Raw genomic sequence first — 27,069 nt, 5'->3', positions numbered from 1 at the left:
AAATCGTAAAATTGGCATTTTACAGGGATTTTCTTTCATCTCTGAATAATTCTAACCTAATTCAAGCCTCAAGAATCGATTGGTGTGCTCAGAAACTGCGTCATAGACGATATTTAACAAACGTAAAGCATCAATCTGTTTTGTGCAAAATTATTGCAGGTAATTCCCGTCCAAGATTACAAAACTGGCCTCACGTGCAGGCAAATTTTGCTTGAAACAAACACAATGGAGCATTAAAAAGCCGAGCCGCCGAGTGGCCGTGCCCGCCTAATTGCACGCACGCAGAGCGCAGGTTGAATAACCAACTCTCGGCGGCGGCTGCGGCTGCGGTTATAGTCTCAGGTAAATCTCGGCCAGCAGGCGGCGCACCTGAGCCACCTGAGCGAGCGGGGCAGCCAGCCTTGTTTGCAGCAGGCGCATTCCTCGGCTTCAGTCACGGTCGGGCCGGCGAGTGCGAGAGTGCGAATATTCGAGTGCTGCGCGACAACATGCGGAGGTGACGTGCGGAAAAACCCCAACAACTGCTGCTGCTGCTGCTGCTGGACTTTTCAGATTATTTGCGAGAAGAAAAAGGAAGGCACAGAAAGGAAGGAAAAAGGACGGTGGCATCCATCAAGGACGCTCGAGACGAGACACTCCTCTCTTGAAAGGTATGCGCGCGTGTGTTGTTCATTGTGCTCCGCCGCGGCGGCTATGTTATAGCCTTTTGTTTTGCTCTCGCTGCTGATGGGGGTGCAAGATATTTATAAAGGAGGAGGAAAGAAAAATTTCTCAATCTCGCGGCTAAATTTATCTCTCGATTGGAAAAAGCAGGAAAGGAATAAGCTAAAATAAACGGTAGAATTATTGGTTCGGATATTGCTTTTCGCCCAAACATAGAGATCGTTTTTGGTAAAGCGGAGAAATACTTATTTTCTTTTGACAACAAATAGAGTTCACATCAGGTGCAGAGCAAAAATTTAATTGAAATTCCCGTCCAGCACGTCATATAATATGTGAACACTGTCAAACAGTAAATTTTCCTTGTTTCACAACTTACCTTTGCATTGTTGGCTTCATTATTTTATGAATCATCCAGTTTAAAGTGGAATGATACAGGCCAACAATTGAAAATTATTTGAATTTTTGGATGCCATAAAACAATTGATCGATAAACAACTTGTTCAACAATTTGCAATAATAAAAAAGGGACCTTCCTACAATAAAAATTCAAATTTTGCCAATTTTCTCCAAAATTTACAGTGCTTGAACATATTTTCTTGGCATATTCCGATTCCTCTCGTCGACATCTGTCCAACGGTGTATGCCACTTTATTGGGGAAACTCTTGCTTTTGAAATTAAATCGGATTTCAAGTAAGGAGACAGCTCTTTCCATTTCCAGCCAATTTTCTCTAAAAATTATAGTGCTTCTTAAGTCAACTGAATCCTAGGGGATGAGTTTATGCATTGGCAACAAGCATTTTCCAGGCTTTTGCACCATCATTCCTCTTTAAAATAAATTGACACGAAGTAAATCCGCTCATTCATCAAATTTGATGCAGTTATTCTTTCGGCAGCAATCAAGGTCTTTTCCAGTCGTAAAAAATCCATTCTATTTGCTCCGCTGGGTCAGAGCAACAATCAACTCAAATATGTATCATTCCCTGCGTTTAATTTTACAATACACATGATTGCAACAGCAGCCGCCATCGGGGGCAGCATGATAAATCGAGATAATAAAACACCAGACATGACACGCGCTAAATCATTCATTCACGCGCGTTTGATCAATATTTTAATACACACTTTTCGAAAATTTAAATCCAGGCAGGAGGAACAACAATGCAAATTCGTTTCCATGGCGATGCAGACGGGCAAACATTTATACGATCGAGGCAGCTAATTCCGTGGATTGTCACGATCGATCCGAATATTATTGTTATTCAAATGGTGGCCATTTAACGTTTTGCCGTTAATTTGATTCACGGTCAACATTGACTGCAACTATGCGGCTACAATTTGAGTTGAATTTGAAGACAAACAGAGTAAACGCGTTTTATGCAAATGAACTCGATTGTTTTTGCTGTTGGATCGGCCGCTGAGTCGAAAGGGCGATTTGTTTGCCGCGCAGGGAAATTTGCAATTCTAATTTCGCCATTCATGGCTGTATCCGAGAATAGGATAGATAATTCGGATGTTTGCTTTTCTTTAAAACACCGGCGAAGGCAACCGTGCCCAAAACTTTGTTGAAAAGAGCCTGAAAATATATTTTCTTGTTTAATTACTAGGAAAATAAATATTTCTGGGAAGAAATTGTCCACGTCAAATGAAATTGAGGGTTAAGGGTGAGCAGATAGCACCCCAAAAACCACTCGGCTCATAAGGGGAAGTCAAGCCAAGTTGAACGGTGGTGAGTTTATGAATTTCTGACCCTTAGAACCCGAGATTTGGCGCTCACAACATTCCCAAAAATTTAGAAATTTTGTTTTTTTTTTCAAATTTAAAATAAAATTTCCCAAAAATGAAGCCAAAAACACCTCGTTTAAATTTTTCGGATTTTTAAAGTACGGCCGGTGCTGGTTTATTTTTATTTTTAAATATTTATTTTTCCTTTTTCTACAATAATTGTCCTTTTAAAGATTTTAAGAAATTATACAGTTGATTCTAAACCTTCCTTTCAACACAATGCTGCAATAAAACATTTATTGCATCCGGGAGAATCTCTGTCCCGCCGGTGCAACGATGGATAATGTCGTTTTACATCCCTCATTACGCTGGAACGACCCATAAAGTTTTTTTCCTGCTCGTCTCTATTCTCACGCAGTGTATATATATCTTTAAAGGCTAACAAACGCAGTCCCAGCGGCGTTATTATCAGCTTGTTTTCCTCCCCCGTTATAGTGGGGCCGAGGGGATTATTATTTTCCCTCCGATTTGTTGAATGGGCATCAAAACGGACAAAAACGAGTGACGCGGAATGCGCGCGAACCGAATGGTTGGATGGATGGGCCGTATTGAGCGTCTCGCGTCTACCTGTTGCTTCTTGTGAGAAAAGCAAAGCCGATTTTAACCATCTTCGAGTGAGTGAGAGAAAGGAAAATAATATATTCTTTCAAAGAGCAGGAGCACGGTGAAAAGGACGAGGGACATTTATTTTATCCATTAGCTCCCGTCGGACGCCCTGACATGTTTGCTTTAGCATTTTCGTATTCATTAACGTGACAGGTGAATATTATTATGCTCCAGAGGTTACTCAGACCGGTTGGATTTTGACCGCTAGCCGCCACGACAACCGCACACATACACGTGAAATTTATTTAAATCTGCTCCATCCTTATTCTTACAATTGCAACTATGGAGAACAGTTTTAAAATAAGGGATTATGTACAAGTAAATTACTGCTCTATTTCAAGACAATTTTCTCCGCAATAAAAGAAGTGTAATTAGAATCTTCTGTTAATTCTCCTATTCGATTCTAATAATTGTTCTCGCTTTACAATAGAGTTTATTACAACTCTGGTAGAATTTGAAGCTATTATTCATAATTATACTTAATAAGAAAACAAGTTGTGGACTAAAAAAAGTCGCCGAACGATTCATAATCACTGAAACACTTCAAAAATTGATTTAATTGCGATTGGAAACACGAAAATCAAAGATAAAGAAAGGAGCAGCGAGAATTCTTTGCTGAAAAAATACTCGACGCTGATTGGCTGATCCCGCGGTTGCCTAGCAACAGCTGCAGCTCATCTAATTGCAGCTAAAGAGTTGGTATATTGATTTATAACCACAAAAACAATTAAAAGTTGCATTAAACCGATTTAGTTGCGAAAGAAAAGACGGAAATCATCAAGAATTCTCTGCTCGAAGAATTCTCGACGCTGATTGGCTTACAACGCGCATGTCAGCATCTCCCGCGCAATTCACAGCACATGAAAGATGTTGCTAGGCAACCGCGGGAGCTGTTGACAAGCGTGTTGCGTTAGCCAATCAACGTTGAGGATTTTTCAAACAAAGAATTCTTGCTACTTTCTCTGAACTCCGTGTTTTTAATCATATTTCAATGTGTTTCTGCGATAATAAATAAATAGAACAACCCTTTAACTGCAATTAGAAACCAAACAATCGGTATTTTGCTCATCCTGCAGTAGAATGGTACGGGATTTACCAGAGGGTTCTTCACGGTTAGGAAATTTGTTGAATATTGAATCTAAAATATGTGTGATCCTTTTTGTTGCAGAATGTTTGCGCGTGTGGTGCTACTCGTGGTGCTGGTGGCCGGCGGTCCGTGGTCGGCGCTGAGCCAGCAGGCCAGCAGCCAGTCGGGCGAGGAGGCGTGCGCCGACCTGCTGACGGAGCTGCGCCACCCTTGCACCTGCATCTACGACGACACCGAGGAACTCGAGCTCGAACTCGACTGCGACCGCGTGGTGTTCGGCGCCGACTTCCCCACCATCCCCTTCGGCGCCGCGCTGCGCAGCTTCAGTCAGCGCCACGTGGGTCTGCAGGGCGTGCCCGCGCAGGCCTTCTCTGGCCGCCAGATCGGCCTCGTGCGGCTCGACTTCTCGGACAACCTTCTGCGCCGACTCGCCGACAAGGCCCTGGACGGCGTCAGGGACACCCTCAAGGAGCTGGTGCTCAGGGATAATTTGCTCGGCGACACCCTCAACCCCATCTTCAGCAGCTCGGAGCTGCACGGACTGACCAATTTGCTGGTGCTCGACCTCAGGGGAAACCACCTGAGGGGACTCGAAGCCGGGTTTCTCAAGGGATGCCCTAATCTGCAGGTAGGAATTTTTCGTAAATTTGGAAGAAATTGACGCATTCTTTGAAACCACTCGATTCTTTAGGGTCGAAATAGGAGGGGTGAATTATTTTTAGATTGGAAAAATCATTTTTCTTAAGCAATTTTAGCACCAAAATGAGACAGGGCAATTGTTACTTATGATTTATGTGTATAAAAGCAAAAAATGCTACAATTAAAAGACGATCAATCTCGCTGGCCGCACTGAGCCTCAAATAAGAAACATGTGAAATGTGAACCACCACAGACGAGCGGTGAGAAAATTAAAAAAAAAATAACGTGCTTGAGAAATGACTCGAAATATCTAGACGGATTAAAGCTTACAGCTCAATGCCAGAAATGTTTAAATGCCTGAAAGTAACTGGAAGAAAAATTAAAACCCTAAAAAATCAGCCTGGCAATAAATTCTCGTCCCTGAAGAAATCACGCCTCGTGTTAGTGCTGATCGGTGTAATTATTCAGACCGAATCCAGCGATTAATCGCTAAATGCGTTAACATTGAGTCTAATTCTCACGGAACGATGACAATTGTAATTAAAGTAATGTGTGGACGCGGCGGCAGCTGCCTGAATTCTCCGACAATACAGTTAATTTTTGTGAGGCACGGTAAAGTCCGAGCCGGCACACCAGCAAAATCAATCAGAGCGGTTGGTTTCGAAGAAGTTTGCTTGATTTTTATAACGGGCAGCAACCAACTGTTCTGAAGACTTGCGTGCCGCTCGCAAATGGTCCATCATATATACCGCTCAGACGGATGCGAAAACCGCAGAATGAATCAACTCTTAATATGTGTGTTTTCTAATTTTAATTGGCTGCGTTTATTCAGAACGAAATCAATGAATTTCTCGCCAAAACTCCAAAAATTGTGGCAACCAGCTCGGATTTATCGGAAATAGAAGGTTGCGGTTACGAAAATTTAATAATTCCAATGATTTTTCTTGCTATTTAAAGGTTTTATTGGATCTGAAAATAGAATAAATGCGTAAAACCCGTTTGAATGGAGCCCGAAAATAAAAATCCAATATTTAATTGCAAAGCAGAACTGGTCATTCATTTTTGTCCCCGCCATTCATGCACTGCTCCATTCATTTCGCGCAACTAACAAAATGCAGCCGCGGCGTTAACGTCTCGTTAAGCAAAAGCTGCGTTTTGACATGCCAGCGAGCAAAGCAAGTCGGTGAAAGTTGTGTCCTGATAGAGACTTAATTGTGTTTTTGGCATTGAGGATAACTCTCGGTGCATGGGAGAGGCCACGCGAGAAAAACAAACACGTTGATCTTTGGAGCGAATCAAAATACAAAAAAAAACTGCAATCGATGAAGCTGAAAACCACCTTTATTGTTTTATGCAAAAACACTTCAGCGTTTTTAGTTTCTATATAGTAGTTTGACCTTTCGCGTGTGCAACAACTATGCTTTCTAATAATTGCGTATTACGTGCGCGGGAAGAAGTCAAGATCGCTTTATTTGCGTTTGAAAATAAATGCATTCGATGAGCCAATTTCCGCGCACTGGCGCTGGTCACTCTTTTTTCGTATTGGCAATGACAAGTCACGCGTGAATGGAATCGTGTGAAAATCTTTCTGTTTCACTCTCGCAGCACGATTCGCTGCAAACAAAGAAAGCGTTTTTAGAGAGTGGTCAACTCAGCACTGCTGGCCATTTGAAGAAAATCAAACTGTTTCACTCACTCACTCGAGTATTTAGCGTGTGTTATAATTTCATGCACGACGAATCAATTTCGCGCTCGAAAAATTTGCTAGAATCCGCGTGCATAATTGCTTCCTTATAAAAACGGACGGATTTCAGGCTTAATTATTGCTGCCGGTCGCGCGCAATAAAATTGCATAATGATTTATATGCGCCCTGGAATTGGATATGTGGCCCAACCGGTTCATCGTCGCCCAGAAAAAGTGCAAAATTATAATTTTATGTTGGCCCATCACATCCGTTTGTACAGTTAAATGCACACCTTGATTGTTTTTATGCTGGTCTGCCCCACATTTACTTTTTTATTTCTTAAATTAATCTGAAAATTTTTAAAGAGGATTAATACTGCAAAATCCTGGAAAATGCATGAAATCCTCCCTTTTAGGATTTAGCTGAAGCCCAAACTTACCTAAATAGAGCTGTAAATTTTTTTAGAATGCTTTTCAAATGTCTCCTTACCTGAAATCTGGTTTTATTACACAACAAAGAGTTTCCATAAAACGCAGTGGGACAAATCTCGAAGAGACGAATCGAAATCTGCCAAGAAATTGTGCTCAAGCGCAGGAAATTTTGAATTTTTCACTGGTGGCAATTTCCTTTTTTGGTTATTGCAAATTTTAGGGCCTGTATCGATCCACTTTAATTATGAATGTTTGAACGAATAATTTATTAAACACAAATCAAAGAACAATAACAGAGCACGCGCCATCAAATTCAAAATATTACAATTTATTTGCCCTCTGCCATGAAATGTTATATTTATAGCCTCGATGGACACGATCCAACAATAGCAATTTTGTCATTAGAGACCCAAATCCGACGTGTTTTTTGTTTATACCAACCTGAAAAACCAGTTTTACGTCTTCAAAGGCAAAAAATATCCTTTAGCCACGAAACAAATTTGAACGAATGATGCAAATTCCTTCGACTCCGTTCATGCAGCAGCTCGTCCGCGGCTTGACCTGGCTCAGGGTCACGTCGTCGTCACCTGAGTGCGCGACTGCACATTTACGACCGGCGGGCATTTACGGCAAATAAACCGAATTCCCCGGCGGAGTACAAACAAACAAAGTAAATAAATAATTCACGCATTGGCTGGTTCATTCAAGCCAGAAAGGAATTGAAGAGAAGAAGAAGAAGAGGCACAATCATCTCGCTCTTCTCGCGAGCGGCGGCCTATCCCGTTAAACTGTTGAAAATACCTTCTCTCTCTCAGCTCCTTTATTTGGCTCGCGGCGATCACCGCGCGGCGAGTCGCCTTTATTGGCCTTGACCATTTGGGATGCGCACGCGAGGCTGAGGTGTCACACACACAACACACTCTATGCATCGCATCGCAACTCCAATTACGGCCGCGATCGACCAGGAAATTGTTGCTTGGCATGCAAAACGCACCACGGCACCACTCACTTCCCCCTATTATTATTATTATTATCAAACGACCAGGTTTTTCTCTCTTGGATTCGTGGCAGACCGGACATTCCGAGAACGCCATCTAAGGGAAAATTGCATTTTTAACCTCTTTTCGCTGACGGATTTATGGGTCTGCAAAAGTTCACGCACAAACTGGAATACGACGCGACCTTTAGAGAAGAGCAGAACTCTCTAATCTCCATAGTTGGTCGCAGAAATTTGGGCTCAGCGCAAAGTGCGCACGTCTCGAATTTTAAGGAGGATCGTCATTTGTGATGCGAGCCACGCGATGCAAAATCTGCACAATATTTAAGTTTTAATTCATTTTGCAAGAGCTCTGCGCGTGACTAGATATTGTTTTCTTTGCATTAAAGCATCTTTTTTCGTCCATAATAATATTTTTTCCATTTAAAACTCTGGAAATTAATTTTTGACAGTTCCACTGGGGACCGGATTCACGCGCGAAGCGCAAATATGGCGTCTGATAGTGTTACCTTCAGCACAATGAATATTTTTGTTGTAAAATCTTTGCTAACAGGTGATTAGCCTGGTAATTGGGCGAATTGACCATTAGATGGCACATCCAGGCTGATAGAAATGTAACGAAATAATGAAATTATTAGGCCGGCACGCCTCTTTTTTACGCTTTTGATTGGCCGCTTTACTGTCTCCTGATTGGCCTCCATTATTTCGACGCCATATTAAATTATGACCGGCGGGAACCAACTCAGATCGCTACCCGGACCCCGGTGGGAATTACGACTGCGCAGAAGGTTTTGATTTATTTCACGCATGCGCGGTAGTGAGTTTCAGTCTCCCGGTGAAATTAAGAAGCGATCTGAACATACTGCGCATGCTTAAGACGCGCACAAGTTTACTGCGCAGCTCCAAAATGGGCGAATATTCAAATAATAAATTTTGACGCTATATTGAAAACCAACACAGACCCTGGTGAACAGTTCCTAAAATAAGGCGGAAACGTAAAAAGAGTTTTTCGCGTCTTCAAAGCAGGTTCCTAGTTTTCCAGCGTGCAAAATTAATATTTAACTTTTCATGCAAAAATTTGGCGTTCCTTAAAAAAGAGCAGGTCATGAAGCAAAGAGCACGTCGTGAATTTAAACGAGCGAGACTTGAAATTTGTGACACAGAACGCGTAGCAAAATCTGCACACTCTTTTTGAATTGACTTCGCTCTACGTGACTAGATGTGCGGTTAAATAATCTCTTTTTGTACTTTTTGTCCGCCGTTTTCATTTCCACCTGACGGCCACGTGAGAAAGATAATAATTGAGCAGGCAAAAAGTGCGCTGGTTCGAAACAAAGAAATGAAGGAAAAAAAATCAGTCGGAGCGTGCAAGTGCATGCTGGGTTTATTAACCGCCGACAATGCAAGCGCTACTGCAAAAGGCAACTTTTCCTGCGCATCGCAGCTCTCTCTTCGCTTCCTGCCCGCCGGCCATTTTCAACTAGTGCTCAATTTAATTATTCATGAAGCACTCTCGGCTAAATAATTTCAGTTCGGTTAATATCATTATTTTCCGCGCAAACCGCAATCATTTGTGTGTTTTGCGTGGCACGCTTGCTTGCTTGCTTGCTCGTTGTTCGCGATATGGATCAAAGTGTAATGATTGTGGGAATTCGCGCCGCAGTCGAGCAAAGCGATGAGAGAGGACAACACAATAAAGCCAGCATCATTTGAATTTGGGCAAATGGAATTGGCCTCATTTCCTTAGGAATGACAACCAACAATTGCTGATCTTGATCTGATTTGCTTTAAAACGAATCCTTCCCTTTGGAGAGACACACAAAATTCAGCGACGTGAAACTCAAAGGCTTGATTGGGTGTGGAGAAAAGAACTGTGATTAAAATTAATGAATAAAAAGGAAGAATCCAATTGACTCTTGTCCCAGATCTTTTCAAACAATCTTCTCACTTTAAAGACCGTCTTTGACAAGGTTTCTGAGCGCACCAATCGATTCTTGAGGGTCAAATTAGGTAAAATGGATGTTTTTCCCTCCAAAGACGTTCGAATTTTTTTCCCGCCAAAACAATATGAATACGAGAAGTGCGCATGCGTCAGAGCTTGACAAAGAAGTCAATTCGTACAGGCTGTCTCTGTGCAAGTGCTCAAACCAGCTCTGACGCATGCGCACTTCTCGCATTCATATTGTTTTGGCGGGAAAAAAGTTCGCACGTCGCCTTGCACTTTTGTAACTGAAAAAACATCCACATTAACCTCAGGAATCGATTGGTGGGCTCAGAAACTTCATCAAAGGCGGTCTTTAAAGCATTTGCAGCCATAAAATAAATCTCGATGATTTATTTGACTGCCATTAAAGTAAAAGCGCGGCGTCGGAAATGGACGATTTGCTCTCGAAAAACGAGAAACCGCGCTTCCTGCTGCAAAATGCAATCACGCGGCCTATTCATCCCTGGCGAGAGCGGCGGCGGTTTAGCAGCGACACCAGCTGCGCTGCGCACTTCCTCCATCATAATAATGCTGAGAGATGATAAGACTCTCGCGTAACCAAGAAAGTTATGCGCAGCTCTAATCACCGGAGCAGAGTGTGTTATTGTAACACCCGAGTAACTTATTCCGATTTTATTATACCGTCGGCTACTTTCAGATTCACACAGGTGTATTGTTCCATATTCGCATAAGCCAGTTGTCTGCATGCTTCCTCCTTTGTTTCTATGCAACTGGAGCACTGCATTATACTTTATTGCTTTATTTATTTGTGCGCGCTCTGATGTCACACGCGTGATGCGCGATTTTCGTGCGGCCCACGTCTTATGTCATTGTTCTCAGCAGATAAGCTCGAATATTTAATTTTGTGCCGTGGGAATGATCAAAATCACGTCTGTTTGTTCTAAGAAGAGGCGGTTATATCATCACGGAAAATTTGTTTCAATTTTTAAAATCATTAGAAAAGTGACTACAAATTTTTCTTCCTCTTCCTCGTCCGCCTACCTCAACAAAAGGATAAGAAAGATACATAGTAGTTTTGCTTATTTATTTTCTAACACAAAAACCAGTTGATAATTCTTGTGTAACACACGCGCAGAGCTAATCTGACACTATCTGCGCCTTCATAGACCGGAAAAATTACTGTTGCTTGAGAGAGCTTCGTGTCGTGCGATGACGAAGACTGAATCTTATTTTGGTTGAGCCTGGAAAAAATATATTATTTGTGGCTTCAGCACGCAAAAACAGCTGTTTACACTTAAAAAAATTGTTACCAGACACAAGGTATCAGTGAAACCTGACGAAATTAGTTTCCATTTTCGAGCGCAAACAAGAAAATAAAAAGAATCGCCAGGGGCAAGCTTTCTTTCCTCTCTCGCTCTGGAGAGCTGCGTTTTCTCGCCTGAGCTTCTCTAGGAGATAGCAATGTCGTGTTTTTGGTGTCGAATTACGGGAATCGCATAATTGCACTAATTTCTTTCACTGCAATGCAAATCGCGGGCCGAGCCTGGCGAGCGCGTCTCGTCTCGCCGCTCGCCACGCTCCGACGAGTGTGCATTCGCAGACGCTAATTTTTGTGAGCCACGCAGCCGATTGACCACATCTGCCCATTTTAGGGAAATATATTTATAATATAGTGTTAGTTTTTCGCACTTGAGTGGCGTTCATAATTTTCAGACTGGAAATAATTGCTCTCGTTGTCGGATCTGCTCGAATGCAATTCTAAAGGTGCCCCTTTCCGCATTACGAGAAATAATAATGCATAATGAATAGCAAGCAGGCAGAACGCCCAATCAATTCGTACTCGCCAACAAGCAGATTTGAAATTGAGATCAACTAGGATGAATAACAGTATAATTGGAATAGCAAGAAAAAAGTGAGAAAGAAATGTTTTTCTTAAATTTCCAGTCCTAGAGATCACCATAAAACGGTCTTAAATGTCTGAAAACACCCAGAAATAATTTAATAATTTTATTTGGAGTTGCTTAAAAACAATCGGCTTGTTTATTCAGCCAATTCGTGACATTTTATAGCAAATTTGAGTCTGAAGGCACAGAATTTTTCTGTCTAGCAAAATTCGAAATATAGGTCACTTATTTGCAAGCTTTTCTCACCAACAACAGTTACAAGTCACGTGTGTGCGTCAATGACGAGGAGAGCAATAATCGCGGGATGACAATGCTGCTGGTAATAACACCACGCGCGTCTCGCCATTCATCGCGCGGCAGGAAGGCACTTTGCGGCAAAAAATGCTGGTTCCCCGATCCGCGCCGAGCGTTATTATATGTACTGCTGGGAATAAAGACGATATTATAAAAAAGCTCGCATAAAATTATACCTGCTTGAATATGGAGCAAGTCGCGCAGTTAATTTAAAATGTATTATGGTGGCGAGAGAGCGAGTCATTGCTCTTCTGCCGCCAAGAGAGAAAGAGGGAGAGAGAGAGAGGGGTCCCGTTAAGCCTGCAGCAATGGGACACGCAGCGCCGGCCGATTCATCCAGCGCCGCCGCGCGCGTGATTACCTTATTACCCTTCTTATGAGAGCACACACAAACACACATACACGCATCCTTGAGACCTATTAAGATGGAAATCGCCCAGGCGTTTCCCACACTTTGGCACATTCACGAGACGGGCACGAGTCTTTTTAATTTTTAACTGTTAAGACCGTGTTTGACAAAGTTTCTGAGCCCGCTAATCGATTCTTGAGGGTCCAATTCGGTTTGATTAATTCCAAGATGAAAATCTCTGTAAAAATACCAATTTTACGATTTTTTGCGAAACTTCTTGCCTCGCCCCTTTATTAAAGGTCCTGGTAAATACACCTTCATTTCAAAATTCCCGCGATTTTTCAGTTAAATTTACATTTTTCCGGAGAACCACGCCCCCATTTCAAAATCTTCCGTTTATTCTGAGTCGAGTTTGTTTATTTTCCCGCTCTTTGTGACACTTTCCAAACATTCTTTTGTTATTTTCCTTAAATTCACGCCCCCAATTCGAGGTTCTCTTAGTAAAATCGTTATATGTTTTTCGTGCCACGCCTCCTTTTCAGTTTTCCGGATAACCACGCCCCCCATTCCAAAGTTCCATCGATTTTTCTCACAATTTTACGATTATCCAGAGCTTTGCAACACGTGCCACGCCTCCTTCTTAAATGTTCCTAGGAACCACGCCCACATTTACCAAAATTCTTTAGTTAAAGACCGTCTTTGACTAAGTTTTTTCCGTTAAAAAGGTGCAGCGCGACGCGCGAACTTTTTTCCCGCCAAAACAATATGAATGCGAGAAGTGCGCATGCGTCAGAGCTGGTTTGAGCACTTACAGAGAGACCGACTGTACGGATGACTTCTTTGTCAGATCCAACCAGCTCTGACGCATGCGCACTTCTCGCATTCATATTGTTTTGGCGGGAAAAAAAGTTCACAAGTCGCGCTGGACAATTTTTGGTCGGCAAAAACATCAATTTTACTTAATTCGACTCTCAGGAATCGATTGGTGTGCTGTGAAACTTCGTCAAAGACGGTCTTTTATGTCCAAATCAAATTTCTTCACGAGTGAAAAGGTTTTTTGCTCTACAAAACACGAGTCTTTCGATATTAAAATGTTCATGGCAACAATTACGAAACGATAAACACTGAAGCCTTCAGAAAAAAACTATGCAAAATGCAAATTATGCGGTAATATCTTTCATCAGCGAGTGTCACTTTCTCGAACAATGGATTTTTTTCCAATTGTCATGCATATATCCTCGCGTCGCGGACATGCGTATCCGCGAGAATCAACAGAGATAATGATGATTTTCATGCACGGCGCTTCTTGCGAAATTAATCGCGCCCTGAGCATTGTTCTCGGTTGCATAAGACTGCGCTTTATTGCTGGCCTATTCACAATTACACCAATTTAATGGGGGCACACCTCTCTCCCGATTACGCGTCCGTGATAAAATCTCCGTGCCACTGCCCGATTTAATATCAAGCTTGTACCTTGCGCAATAAAACTACAACTCTTTGATTTTTTCGTAGGAGGCTAAATTGATTATTTACTTTTCTAAATAGTGAAAGTTGGGTGTGAATCTTTTATTTTGTGTTTCAGGAGTTGCTTCTGGATAGGAACTTGCTGCCTGGCGTGCCCAGCTCGTCGCTCAACGGCCCCAAGATTTTGAAAGCCATAACTTTGTCGCACAACAGAATAGGTGAGCACGAAATAATTTTTCAATAGAAGCGCCGCAACAAGTTAATCATTTTCTTCCTTATTTAGACATAATCCGGCGCGACGCGTTCTGGGCGCAGCCTCGGCTCGAGTTAATCGACCTGAGCTCGAACGGCATCCGTGTGGTCGAAGGTGGTGCCTTCGTCGGGCTGACCAAGCTCAGGGCACTCAGGTTGCCGCACAACCGCCTCACCCGGCTCAGCAGCGACACTTTCCAGGGCGGTGACGGCTTGGAGGTGCTCGACGTCGCCGAAAACTTCCTCAGCGACTTCCCGACGCTGGCGCTCAAGCCGCTGGCCAAACTGCGAGCGCTCAACCTTTCCGCCAATTTGATTCAAGTAAGGCTGATTTGTCAGGTTGAATTTTTGAATTTATTAAATAAATTTGCAGACCTTGAACAACGCCGATCTCGCGTCGCACGCCGACCTGGAAATTCTCGACCTGAGCCGCAACTCGCTGGCGTCTCTGGCTCCCGGCACGTTTGTCGGCCTACGCAAGCTGCGAAAATTGTACCTGCATGTCAACTCTCTGCGAACGGTAAACATTGATTGCGCGCGCTGTGGGAAAAAACCCGACCTTGATTCGTATATTCGCAGATCGAGGATGACACCTTCGAAGGACTGGAAAAACTCGAGTTTTTGTCTCTGGAAGACAACAACGTGCTTTTGGTGCCCACCTCCGCCCTCGGAAGGCTGCCCCGCCTGGCCGCCCTGAACCTGGGATTCAACAGGGTGGCTGCCCTGAACGAAGCTTTGCTCAAACCCGCTGCCCACGTGCAGGTGAAAAATTAATTAAAATTTTTTTTAATTTTTAAATTAAAATTAAAATTTTCCTAGATGTTGTCTCTGCAGTACAACGTGATTCGGGAAATCCCCTCAAACGCCTTCTCCAACTTCTCTAGACTGACGAAACTCGACCTGAGCGGCAACCAGCTGCAGGTCGCGTCCCCTGCAACGTTTTCCGGCCTGGAAGCGACCTTGGAGGAGCTGCTTTTGCAGGAGAACAAAATCGTCAGTCTCAGCCAGCTGGCGCTTCCGGCCCTGCGAAAACTCAACCTCGCGCGCAACCAGCTCACGGAGGTTCAGGGTGGCGCCCTGAGACTGCTGCCGTCCTTGGAGGAGCTCGACCTGAGCGACAACCCGCGGCTGACCACTTTGCCGCAGGCGCCGTTCGCCGGGTTGGGTCGTCTGGCCTTCCTGGACCTGAGCAACACCGGCCTCACGCAGCTGACCCCCGGCCTCCTGGTCGGCCTCGGAGGCCTTCTCAAGGTCAACATGGCCAACTGCAAGATCTCGGAACTGCAGGAGAGGGCGCTCAGCGTGTTGCCACAATTGGAATCGCTCGATTTGAGCGGAAACGAAATCGGCAACATCAAGCCGGCCGCTTTCGACAACCTTCCTGCCCTGAGAGTGCTCGACCTGTCCAAGAACAAGCTCAATTCGTTCAAGGGAGAAATCTTCAGAAACCCCGAAGATAAGAGCTCCAACATCGAAGATCTGAACCTGTCGGAGAACGAACTGAGCTACCTTTTCCCCAGCTCGTTCAGCTCGCACCCCAACCTGGTGCGAATGCAAGTGCAGAACAACAAATTCACCTTCTTCCCCACGGAGCTGCTGTCCGGGCTGAGGAGGCTCGAGTACATCGACCTGAGCAACAACCAGCTCTCCTCCGTGGACGAGCTCAACTTCGCCAGTTTGCCGAGGCTGAGGAGCGTCGTCCTCAAGGACAACAAAATCGAGCACTTCAGCGAAGGCGCTTTCAGAAACTCGAGCCAGATTCAGTTCATCGACGTGTCCGGCAACAAGCTCAACAGGATCGAGGAGAGGACCTTCGAAGGGCTCAACCGTCTCGTTCTAAATTTGGACGACAACCAGCTGAACGATTTGCCTGAAACGCTATTCGATCGCAGCAAAGTGCAAATTTTGGAAGAAATCGGTCTCTCCGCCAACAAATTCGAGATGGCGCCGCTGGCCGCTCTGCAGCGTCAGTACTTCTACCTGAATAAGGTCAACTTGGCCAGCAACAACATCATGAACCTGCCCGCCGACGACACCATGCTGGTGAACATTAAAAATCTGGACTTGTCGTTCAATCCCCTGTCGGCCGAGTCTGTCAATTCTCTTCTGGTCGAACCGAAAACGGTGCGGCAACTCAACCTGGCAGGCACCGGCATCAGGTCTCTGCCGGACGCCCTGGAGACGCCGTTCCTCAGGTTCCTCAACATTTCCCAAAACAGCATCACCTCCATTCCGTCCTCAACTTTCTTCCGCGCAACCCTGCTCGAAAAACTGGACATTTCTAACAACAAGCTGACTAAAGGCACCATTCCGCCCCTGACGAACCTGCAAGAGCTCGACATGTCCAACAACCCCATCGAAATCATCCACCTCACAGACCTGGCGAACGCAACAAACCTGAGAGTCTTGAAAATTAAAAACCTGGAGTTCCTCAGTCGTCTGGAGGCTGGAGCTCTGCAGCCCTTGTCCAACCTGGACGAGCTGCAGGCGTACGGCTACCCCCGGCTCGGATATTTGGATGTCAAGGTACGAGATTAGAAAGGGTTATTTTTAATTTGGCGGCGAAATTAACCATTCAATTATGAGCACCGGTGCTGGCAAAATGGCAAAACCGCGAAAATTAAAAGTTCTCAGGTCGCGCAACCCTGAAAAAGGTCGCTTAAGTACTCCAGGTCGAAGCCCCGTCCGAGACCTGTTTGATGAGGGGTTGTGGTCGACGATCTGACGAACGGCCGAATTTTAATATAAATAAAACCAATTTTGGCTGTGCACCCCATGCGTTGCGCAAAGAGAAAAAATAGAAAAAAATTAATTTTAATTTTTCTATGGGCGCGAAAAATCTCAAAATCGGTTTCCAGGTTGGCGTTTGACCTGAGCGTGGGTTAGAGTTGGTGGGAACCCAAAACTCCGGGTCATGGTAAAAAAGATTAAAATTTTGATTTTTCGAAAATTCAGCCGAAATAAATTTGTAAAAATTCGAAAAATGGTTTGATTTTGAAAACCGCACACGGATGGACGCGCCCCACCGAGGGGTATCGATTGGCACCAAAATCAGCGCCATCCGGCCCAAAGGGACCCACCTGGGCCCTGAAAACCAAATTTTGAAATGTCACAAATCGCGTTTTTCGACTTTAAAAATTTATAACTCGGCTTCTATAGGTCGTAGAGTAAAAAACCAAAGTTGGTTAGACTCGCCGTAAGATTTCAACCCTGCCCGCCCCTAAATTCTGCGCAATTTAAACTTATTATGGTTTTTCCAGGGCATTTTGTCGTTACTGCCGCCTTTGGAAAAACTGGACATCGAAATGAAGGACGCTTCCTTGAGCGACCAGCTTGCCGCCGCCAGACACCCAAGAATGCGGGAGATTGGACTCAGGGGACCAAGAGTGCAACAGGTAAATTCGTAATTAAAATTATAATTGTACCCATTTATAAAATCGGTGTTTTATGTCCAGGTTGCGTCGAGCGGGCTGTTGGCCAGCATGACGGCGCCGTCCCTGATGGTGCGTCTGCGCGACACCGCCTTGACCTCCCTGCCACCTTCGCTGCTGCTGCCGGTGCCGCGCTCCACGCAGCTCACCCTGGACGTGGCCAACAGCCAGCTGAGCTCGCTGGCCGGCCCGCTGCTGTCGGCGCTGGACTCGCGCAAGAACCGGCTGCACGTGCTCGGCATCGAGGACAACCCGATCAAATGCGACTGCAACTCGATGCTCTTCCAAAGGTGGCTGGTGGCGCACCCTGACGTGCCGCAGGTCAAGTGCGACGGCCCGGCCGAACTGCGGGGACAAGTGCTGCAGGCGCTGCCCGAGGAGGAACTCATCTGCGGCGTGCGCACCACTAGGCCGGCGCCGCCGACGACGACGCCGGTGCCGACGACCGAGCGGACGACCGCCGAGCCGGAAATCATCTGGTCGGTGGCGCCGACCGCCGCCAAGCCGCGCAGCGAGGAGCCCAAGCCGACGCAGCGGCCGATCAAATCAGCCGGCAGCGCCAGCTCGATCGCCAACGACGACACCCTGATCATCGGCATCGTGGGCGGCGTCGTCGCCTTCATCCTGCTGCTCATCATCATCATCTGCATCGCGCGCTGCCGCATGTCCAGCAACAGCCGGTACCAAGGCGGCCCGCTGGCCGCGCCGCCCATGTTCCCGATGCCGCCGGCGTGCACGTGCATCAAGCCGCCGCCGCCGTCCAGCATCTACATGAGTCCGTACAGCGCCAAGGGCTACCCCCCGGCCTCCGCAGGACAGCCCTACTACGTCGGCTACCCGCCGGAGGAGGTCGGAATGTACAACATGCACAACATGGACATGCACTACGCCGAGAGTGTGCGCGAGAGCATGCGCGGCAACGAGCAGTGAAAATAACAAACCACAAATTTACCAGTTGCGTAAGCCGTTAGTGTTCGAAGGTGCCAACAGATGGCGCCACCGTATAATTTCGTTATATAATTAATTATAAGGCACTTCCGCTGCGATTTCAGACTCAATTCTGCCACTCTGCATTCTTCACTTAATTTTCTTTCTTTTGACGTTCTGAAAACCAAAATCGGTTAAGCCAATCGCCGTAGAATCGTAAAAAACTTATTTTTTAAATATAAAATCTTTTCCACCATTTCTACGGCGAATGGCGGGACTGATTTTGGTTTTCAGCACGTCAAAAGAAAGAAAATTAAGTAAAGAATGCACAATTAGCAGGATTGAGTCTCAAATCACAGCGGAAAAGCCTTAAAATTAAAATTATTACTCTAGTATACGGTTGCGCCATCTGTTGGCGGCTTCAAACACTAAGAGTTTAAGCGACAACTGGTCTATTCATCGCATTCAGGGCTCAAACGAAACGTTTCGCAGTGAAAATGAGAAGATTATTTATTGTATGTAACACAACTGGAAGAACAGCAGAATCAAAAAAATTATCTGACACTCAGCAGTCTCAAAAGACCAAATAGTTTTTGTACAAAGCCATGTGTTGTAAATATAATTAGTTGCGGGGCAGCGGTGGAGGTATAATTATCAATATAGGGAAATACCTCAAAGTGCAATCTGCGTGTGATTGAGAATCTAACCTCTGAATGATTTGTACATTTTAAGTAATAAACAAATTTTCTACAAACAAACAAAATACTGACTTATTCTTTCGTGGGCGTTTTTAGCACCTGACTGGTCTCTTCTGCTCAAACAGAAACGCGCAGTGGAACTTCATCTCTTTGTCTTGCTCTTCAGTTTGAGATTCGTCACCTTGGGGTTTTTCCACCCTCCAGGAGAAAAGAGGATACTGGCTGGCCACAAAGTGCTGATGAATTGTCGTCACTCCCTTGCTCAGCTCCATGTCCCAGCGCCGAATCACTGGCTCGTAACTGCAAAACAATTCAATTGCAGTTCAAATTATTAAAAGAATTATTATATTCACCTGGTAATGATGTGGCTCAAGTGGTGTGACTGCATCGACACGCAGATTTCCTCCAAGAATGGAGTGCCCAGGGCCTTGACAAACAAGTCGGACAGACCATCTTTCTTCAGGTGGAGCCACTCTTCCGCACGTAATACTAATTCAAAGGCCTGGAACACCTGAGACAGCTTCTCCATCTTTGTGGGCCAGTCGGTCTGGTCCAGAGCTTTGGTTAACACGTTGAAAACCATCATTTCCGACTCTGCAAAAACACAGCCAGACAAATTTATTTTTCAATTTTAAGCTGAGATTTATTAGATTATTCTGACTCATTTCCCATGCTCATTAGACACTTTAAAGAATTAGGGGAAATTCGTGACTTCGATCACATTTTAACAATTTCAGCGTTTAATGTTAGATCACGTAGCTTCATTTTTACATTTTCTATAGACTTAATTTATTCAGAAATTAAAAAAAAATAAGGCAAGAAAGATTTGGTCAGCATTAAAATCGATTCATACGTTTGGCAACAAAGATGAAGTCCCTCTTGACCTTGAGGAATCCGATCTGCAGCATGTGCAACAAAGTTTGCCTCGCGTCCGGCTCCGTGATTAGAGTCGCGTCTTTCGACTCGTAAAGAGTCCTGCACAATTTCCCCAAGTCGGTCAGATTGGATGGCTGCACCTGCAAAACAATATTCAAGGTTGACACCAATTTGAATAAATTCTTATCCGTACTTACGGCAAAATCGTGGACGACACTTTGTTTCATCGCGTGTTCGAGTTCCTTTGCAACCTCACCAATGTGTGATTTGTCTGCAACACTTTCAGTTATTTTCTTTCCTGCTCAGTGAATTAAAATTAATTACACTTGAGAGAGTTCCAAATCAAGTCTGTGACGTCGACAAAGGGCCTGGCGCCGTCACTGACGACTTGGAAGATTTGTTTCAGGGAGGTGAGCTCATTTTCAATGTCGACACCGGCACTCAGCATTTCAGAAATGGTTTTGTCAATTGGAATTCCATTGAAAGCAGGCAGAGGGGCATCAGACTCGATTTTGCGGCCCGCAACCAGCTTGGCAATAGACCGAAGCAGATTGATTTCCTCCCAGATTTTTCCGCATTGCCAGCGAGAGAAGTTGTCTTGCAGAGTGATTTGCTGAAATACGATTTTTAGAGCGCGGGTTTCGAGCAAACACGCTTCCACTCACAATGTCTGCGACTGTTCCTGCTAGCTGCGGAGCAGGAATGTCCGAGTTGTGCTGCTTCGGGTTGTTCCAGGTCATTTTAACGTGAAAGCAATCAGCTTTCGCGTTTTCCGACGAGTCCACCCCCTCGGCTAGGTGCGTGGGCTGCAGGTATTCTGCTCTCAGGGTTGCTTTGACCTGAAACATGAACTATTGTTATTTACAAGTGGCTGGACACTTCGGCAACTGTCCGTCGAGCTGGTGAAATTGACTCGAATATGAGCGACGGCGCTGGTAAAACAGCTAAAACAGTTCTTCAGGTCGCGAGCGACCTGAGGAAGGTTGGTGAAGGGCAAGGGTTACAAATCATCGCAGAGTATCGCCAAATATGCTCAAAATGAATGAAAAAGCATAAAAAAACGGGCAGGGAGCGGATCTCAGGTTGGGGTACCCTGAAAAATGTTGTTAGGGTATGCTAGGTTAAAGCCCCGTCCAAGACCTGTCCGATGAGGGTTTGTGGTCAACGATCGGACAAATGGCTGAATTTTAATAAAAATAAATCCAAGTTATGAAAATTTCTACTTTTCCAAAAAATTTACTAAAATTCGAAAAGTGGTCCGATTTTGGAAAACTAAACAGAAATAAAGAGCCCCTTACAATCTTGGAGTTGGTCATGAAGGTCTTGTCCCTTATTTCCTTCAACTCGGACGCACTCAAGGTTCCGAGGCAGGATGCTTGAATGGTCGTGTCACTGATGGAGTCAAAAGAACTTGTTCCAAAAATAACCGCCATTCCTGGCGTAGAGGTGCTTTTGTCGTTGCAGATGACGATGACTGAAGCTGCGTCATTCGGGCTGATGCCGTTGGATTTGCAGAATTTCGTTATTTCCGTACTGTACCAGAAAAGAATATTCCTAGAAAAAAATAAATATTGTTAATTAAATTAACTCCATTGAATTATTAAACAAACCTGGCGAATTGGGAAGGAAGAGGATTGTAAATGTCCAAAGGAAAGAAGTTAATGTTCAGAACAGTAAGTCTGGAGTTGAGCATTTCCATTTCTTCTGCCGTGAAAGGAGACTCCAAAGGGCACCCTGCGATTTCCAATCCAACTGGGGCAACAAGTTCTTTTTTAACAGTCTGTTCCTTTCTATCTGGCAGCTGCTGTTAAATAAAAATAATAAATATACAATTCTGGGACGTATCTACAAAAATTAAAAATTATTTACGGCATTGTCTGCTTTAGCAACGGCAGCGTTGGAAACCACGAGGAAACGACGCCGGCAGTTTGTCCCCAGCACTTTCATGAAGCTTGGAGGCTCTTCTGTCAGCGTAATCAAGGGCTGGCATTCCCTGAAATTTGTGCTCCATTCCAGACGGTGATTTTCGATAAGTCCTTTGAGGAGGCTCAGCTGTTTCGACGCCAAACTCTCGTCTTTCTCGGTTTTCTCAACTTTCATTTTAAGTAATCTGCAAATCTGACGCAGGATTGTTAGTTAAAAATGCGAAGGAATTAAGCAGAGTGTCGAATCATACTTACTAGCTCGAAAAATTTGGAAAATTTCGCGAAATCAATGGACCAACGGGACCAACCACCTGTCGAAACATAAAGGGATTGAGGAAATCGCGCCTTTTCGTCGTGATTGCGTTTGGCTTTGTTATTGTTGCTTGTGCGCATGTGCAGGACTTGGCAGCCAGCGGTCTTGTTCACAGAAATAGACGAACAAGCCACCATGATTAAATAAATTCTTTAAAATTATTTACAGAGAAACAAAATATTATGATTTGAGCAAGGTGAAAACAAGATTTAAATTATATTTTTAAGTCACAAAAACTATAAAGTTGCTAAAATTCTTGTAGAAATTCAAAGTATTTATTATGTTGATAGAAATTTAGTTGGCAACACTGAGAATTTAAAGTCCCCGGTTTTCCACCAATCAAATCATCGCTAAAGTTTGTGTTTCAAACAGAATCAGCTGCAATTCTATCGCATGTTTCCGTCCCGGCAGATTTTCTGACTCTGCAGGTGTCGGAATAATTGTTTATTGTGTTTTACGCTTCAATTGAATCCATCCCTCGATAATTTAAAGTAACAGTTAATGTCAAAGCATGGAAAACAAGCAGACGAGGTATGAGAAAATTGATTTTCTCGGCGAGGGTCAGGTGAGACAAAAATCATGAAATTCGCCTCTCTAAACTTTAAACTTCATTCGTTGATTTCTTTATAGTTTGCCACAGTCTTCAAATCCCGTGATATTGAGACCGACACCATAGTTGCTGTAAAGAAGGTGGGAAATCGTCACATCCGTATTAATTCTCTATTAATTTGATCGCATCCGGTTTCCAGATCAAACTTGGAAGCAAGATCGAGAGTAAAGATGGAATTAACAGAACGGCCTTGAGAGAAATAAAACTGCTTCAGGAACTAACACATGAAAACGTCATCAGCCTATTAGGTTGCTCTCGAGCTTGGCTAAAAATCTAAAATTTATTGCTATATTTTTTAATTCAGATGTCTTTGGTCAAAAGTCGAACGTGTCGCTGGTCTTTGACTTCATGGACACGGACATGGAAATCCTGATAAAAGACTCAACCATCGTGCTCACCCCTGCGAACATCAAGGCGTACATGGTGATGACCTTGCGAGGTCTGGAATATCTGCATATGAACTGGGTTTTGCACAGGGTAAATATTTCCTAATAAAATCCTGAGTTGATAAATAATTAAACAAAGCGTTTCCGCAGGACTTGAAGCCAAACAATTTGCTGCTGGACAGCAGAGGCGTGTTGAAGATCGGCGATTTCGGCCTTGCCAAGTTCTACGGCTCACCCAACAGGCAGTACACTCACCAGGTGGTCACAAGGTGGTACAGGTAGTGCCAAGATTCCTGAATTTTGTGCTGCCGTACTCACGTTTCGAATGAAGGTGTCCAGAGCTGCTGTTTGGAGCGCGGTCGTACGGCGTCGGGGTCGACATGTGGGCCGTAGGATGCATTTTGGCCGAGCTACTGCTCAGGGTTCCCTTCTTACCTGGCGAAACCGACCTCGACCAGCTGACCAAAATTTTCTTTGTCATGGGATCTCCTACCGAAGAGACCTGGCCTGTAAGTTAGCGTTTTTTTATTTTAAAAAATGGAATTGCATGAATAGTGGCCCTAAAATCTAATTTTTCGAATTTTACCGATTACGCCCTCTTGCAGATTTTCAAAAAGGCTCCGTGTTTGGCCTGATTAATAATCACAAGTCAAAAACTGTCTAAATTCAGAAAGCTGATTAAATTTCCAGTTTTTTTCCTTTCTCAAATTATTTTTTTCTGTCTGAAAATTTCAACTGGACACTAGAGATCCTTTAAAATATTTTGGGAAGAATCAAAGCACCCAAAATGAAGTTAATTTGTTCATTAATCATCTGAGAAATATTTATTTCAATTCAATTGACTATAATTAATAATTTTCAGGGTCTGACGCAGCTGCCTGACTACGTAGGATTCAAGCCGACAACCGCCACTCCCCTTTCCCACATTTTCACTGCCGCTGGCGACGATTTAATTTTCCTCCTGGAAAAGCTGCTTGCGCTCAATCCTCTCGACAGATACGACTGTACTAAATGCCTGCGCCTGCCATACTTCAGGTTGGTTTGACGCTGTTTGTTTTGTGTTTCATTGATTATCTCCTTTTTTATAGCAATAAACCGGCGCCGACTGTTGGCCACCTGCTGCCTATGCCGGCCAGCGTGAGGAAAACCCAAAATCAGGGGGGCCACAAGCGAAAGCTCCTTGATAGCGGCGAAGGACGTGAGTTCTTTTTTTTAAATTGTCGTTTCCGTGCAGCTGATTCGCTTTTTTTTCCAGCATCGCAAAAGAAGAAACTGATCTTTTAGGAGTTGTAAGGTAGGAACACTGTCCAAATCTCTTTGTAATATTATTATTATTAAAACTGCATCAATTTTTCAATATGATGATTTATTTGGTCAAAGAAACAGAAATCTATAAATAGAAAAATATTGATTGCAACAAGACAGGATCGCTAACTTTATATACATAATATATATTATAATATATCATTTAGGCAAGTACGGTTTGGCTAAATAATTTTTGTGTTTGCTGTGTGTACAAAAGAGGCGATTCGTAGTCGTTGAACTGAGCAGAAATACAGAAAAAAAGCACAAGCACAGCCTCTATCCACCGAATTTGTAAAGGAACGAAACTTATTGATCCCGAGCAGCAACGAGGAACTGAAAACACATTATTTACACGATGTGTGTGTGTGTATTATCAAACATGATTTATATATATTATTTGCGATGATCAATAGTAAAAATTTGCAACATGATTTTCAACAGCATGTAAAACTTTTTGTGCACAATCCAATCGATTTGTTTATTGAAAGCATGTTTCAAGTCGCGTCGTCTCTTCTCTACCGAAAGGGGAAAGAAAGAACAGAACAGAATAGAAGTGCTACAGCACAGTCTTCCATCACTCCACTTTTCTGGCTCACCAGACTCCCACTTTCAACGGATCAATAAATAATTTTTCAGACATTGCCTAGTGAAAAAAGTTAAATCTTGGGCTCGGCAAATTTTAAATTGTTTTTAAGGAGCTAAATAAAAAAGGGAAGTTTAAAATGTCTCTTTTGCCTCAATTTGAAAGATTTTTCACATGACCACGTCTTCTAACACTATGGCAAACAGCGGCCGGGCTGTTTTCAATTTCGATTTTGTTCCGATTACAATTAAATTCAACGTAAAAAATGCAAAATGAACATAACAGGCAAGCACTTTGAAGGGTGACACAACTATTAAAATCCTGAGACCAGCTTCAGTGAAAGGGTTAAAGGTCACACAACTAGATTTAACTCACACTTATCAAGTAGTAAAATAATTTGGCATTTTTTCCCGCGCTTTAAAATAAACAACTCTGAAATTTGACTTTGTCCGCAATTGTTCACCTGCTTAATAATCATTGTACTAGAATTAATCGGTATAAAAAATCGACTGATATGACAATTCCGCGCGCGCGAGTGTTTTTAATGATTATAGACACCATAAACAGAGATAATTGCATTCAAAAAATTCGCCCAACGCCATTTTCCCGCCTAAATAAATCGCTAACCATTCTACTTACAGCTGATGAATTAATCTTTCGATTTAAAATTGCAGAAACACGTAAAAAGTTGATATAACGCACGCAAATTTGAAAAAGCAGCAAGAATTCTTAGCTCTAAAAATCCTCGACGCTGATTGGCTGCAAGCAACGCGCATATCTGCATCTCCCGCGGTTGCATAATGTGTTGTAAATTGCGCGGAAGCTCAGCTGACATACATGTTGCGTGCAGCCAATCAGCGTCGAGGATTCATCAAGCAAAGAATTTTTGTTGTTTTCCCTATTATTTGTATGTTTTTAACAGTATTTAAACTAACTTTCAATTGCGAATTCGTTAACACGTAAGATAAAAGCAAGAATTCTTCAGCTTGAAGAATTCTCGATGCTGATTGGATGCACGCTGTAGCGGTTGCACAACGTGTTGTACATTGCGTGGGAGCTGCTGACGTGCAGCCAATCAGCGTCGAGGATTGTTTAACGCAAAGAATTCTTGCTGCTTTTTTCCGATTTGCCTGTTTTAAATCGATTTCAATCAACATTTTATGCATTTCTACGATTGTTTATCTCTTAAACTGCAAGTAGACACCAAGCAATTTAACGTGAGGTTCTTTTGGCGGGAAAATGGAGTCCGGTGAGTGCTTCATCTCTGTTGAAGGTGTCTATGTGCTAATGATAATCAATAACGTATGATACAAATGGCTCTCATCCAATCCAACGCACGCACGCACAGACAACCTTTTTTCTTTTTAGCTTGTTGCGGTCACAACCGACGTGAGACAAGTTTTGGTGATGCACACTACGGAATCGAATAGAAAAGCGCCGTTCTGGTTGCGAAAGCGCAGCAAGTTCGCGGGGCCGAACGGAACGGCGACGAGTTCTATCACAAAAATCACGACTGTTCGTTGAAGCCGGGGATTTCGGGCGGCGCGAGGTTGTTGAAGGCGCCGGCGCTCGACGAACTGCTCGTCGCCACCACTGGCTTGCGCGGACTCAGCGACGCGCCGATCGTCGAGCCGAAACTCAGCGGGAATGAAAAGTCCGTGTTGGGCCGAGGAATCTTGCGCATGATTTTCCCGGACGTGATGAGCCGGCCGAAGCCCTCCTGGTGGGCGAACGCGTAGCCCGAGCGGATCGACCGCCGGGTCCGCCGCGCCGACGGGGTTCGAAGAATGTCTTGCGATTGGCGAGATCTGTGAATTACGCAGAGTTATTTAATCAATTATTTAAGTGGTGTAGAATTTATTTATTAAATTCGAAAGAGAATGGTGGAATATAGGTCCTAAAATTATTTATTAGGG

The 27,069-nt window shown here is 43.9% G+C and overlaps 4 protein-coding genes across 9 annotated transcripts in view; 2 read left to right on the top strand and 2 right to left on the bottom strand.

Annotated features, from left to right (window-relative positions):
* The first annotated feature begins 339 nt into the window (after nucleotides 1-339).
* LOC135939244 (protein artichoke) lies at nucleotides 340-18,554 on the top strand. 2 transcript variants are annotated; one of them, XM_065483518.1, is made up of 9 exons: nucleotides 340-650; nucleotides 4,221-4,767; nucleotides 13,966-14,065; nucleotides 14,131-14,420; nucleotides 14,473-14,619; nucleotides 14,679-14,861; nucleotides 14,919-16,625; nucleotides 17,360-17,494; nucleotides 17,555-18,554. In XM_065483518.1, the coding sequence occupies exons 2-9, from the start codon at nucleotides 4,222-4,224 to the stop codon at nucleotides 18,458-18,460; spliced, it is 4,014 nt and encodes a 1,337-aa protein (XP_065339590.1). In that variant the 5' UTR covers nucleotides 340-650; nucleotide 4,221; the 3' UTR covers nucleotides 18,461-18,554. The 2 variants fall into 2 exon arrangements, with proteins under 2 accessions (XP_065339590.1, XP_065339591.1); XM_065483519.1 differs by having other exon boundaries at nucleotides 4,218-4,767.
* Nucleotides 18,555-18,949: 395 nt separating this feature from the next.
* On the bottom strand, nucleotides 18,950-22,314 carry LOC135940474 (uncharacterized). The gene is made up of 10 exons (XM_065485373.1): nucleotides 22,212-22,314; nucleotides 21,901-22,149; nucleotides 21,642-21,835; nucleotides 21,330-21,585; nucleotides 20,697-20,870; nucleotides 20,356-20,644; nucleotides 20,229-20,302; nucleotides 20,009-20,171; nucleotides 19,509-19,749; nucleotides 18,950-19,455 (listed from the first exon to the last, which is right to left on the bottom strand). Exons 2-10 carry the CDS (start codon nucleotides 22,129-22,131, stop codon nucleotides 19,248-19,250), a joined length of 1,830 nt encoding a protein of 609 aa, XP_065341445.1. The 5' UTR covers nucleotides 22,132-22,149; nucleotides 22,212-22,314; the 3' UTR covers nucleotides 18,950-19,247.
* A 340-nt stretch (nucleotides 22,315-22,654) lies between these two features.
* Cdk7 (Cyclin-dependent kinase 7) lies at nucleotides 22,655-25,209 on the top strand. Its single transcript, XM_065486061.1, has 9 exons — nucleotides 22,655-22,834; nucleotides 22,900-22,959; nucleotides 23,019-23,127; nucleotides 23,184-23,356; nucleotides 23,416-23,543; nucleotides 23,597-23,774; nucleotides 24,128-24,300; nucleotides 24,354-24,463; nucleotides 24,521-25,209. The coding sequence occupies exons 1-9, from the start codon at nucleotides 22,781-22,783 to the stop codon at nucleotides 24,547-24,549; spliced, it is 1,014 nt and encodes a 337-aa protein (XP_065342133.1). The 5' UTR covers nucleotides 22,655-22,780; the 3' UTR covers nucleotides 24,550-25,209.
* The window catches only part of ATP8B (ATPase phospholipid transporting 8B), a 51,427-nt gene continuing 48,972 nt past the window's right edge, over nucleotides 24,615-27,069 (bottom strand). For all 5 annotated transcript variants that reach the window (XM_065486057.1, XM_065486056.1, XM_065486053.1 and 2 more), the window contains one exon: nucleotides 24,615-26,961. In XM_065486057.1, coding sequence (XP_065342129.1) covers nucleotides 26,661-26,961 — 301 coding nt within the window. In that variant the 3' untranslated portion in view covers nucleotides 24,615-26,660. The remainder of the gene's footprint in view (nucleotides 26,962-27,069) is intronic.

Source organism: Cloeon dipterum, chromosome 3 (assembly GCF_949628265.1).
Source record: "Cloeon dipterum chromosome 3, ieCloDipt1.1, whole genome shotgun sequence".
In the NCBI taxonomy this organism is placed as follows: domain Eukaryota; kingdom Metazoa; phylum Arthropoda; class Insecta; order Ephemeroptera; family Baetidae; genus Cloeon; species Cloeon dipterum.
Note: the sequence above shows the minus strand (reverse complement) of the source record. Positions and strands in the feature narration are given on the sequence as shown.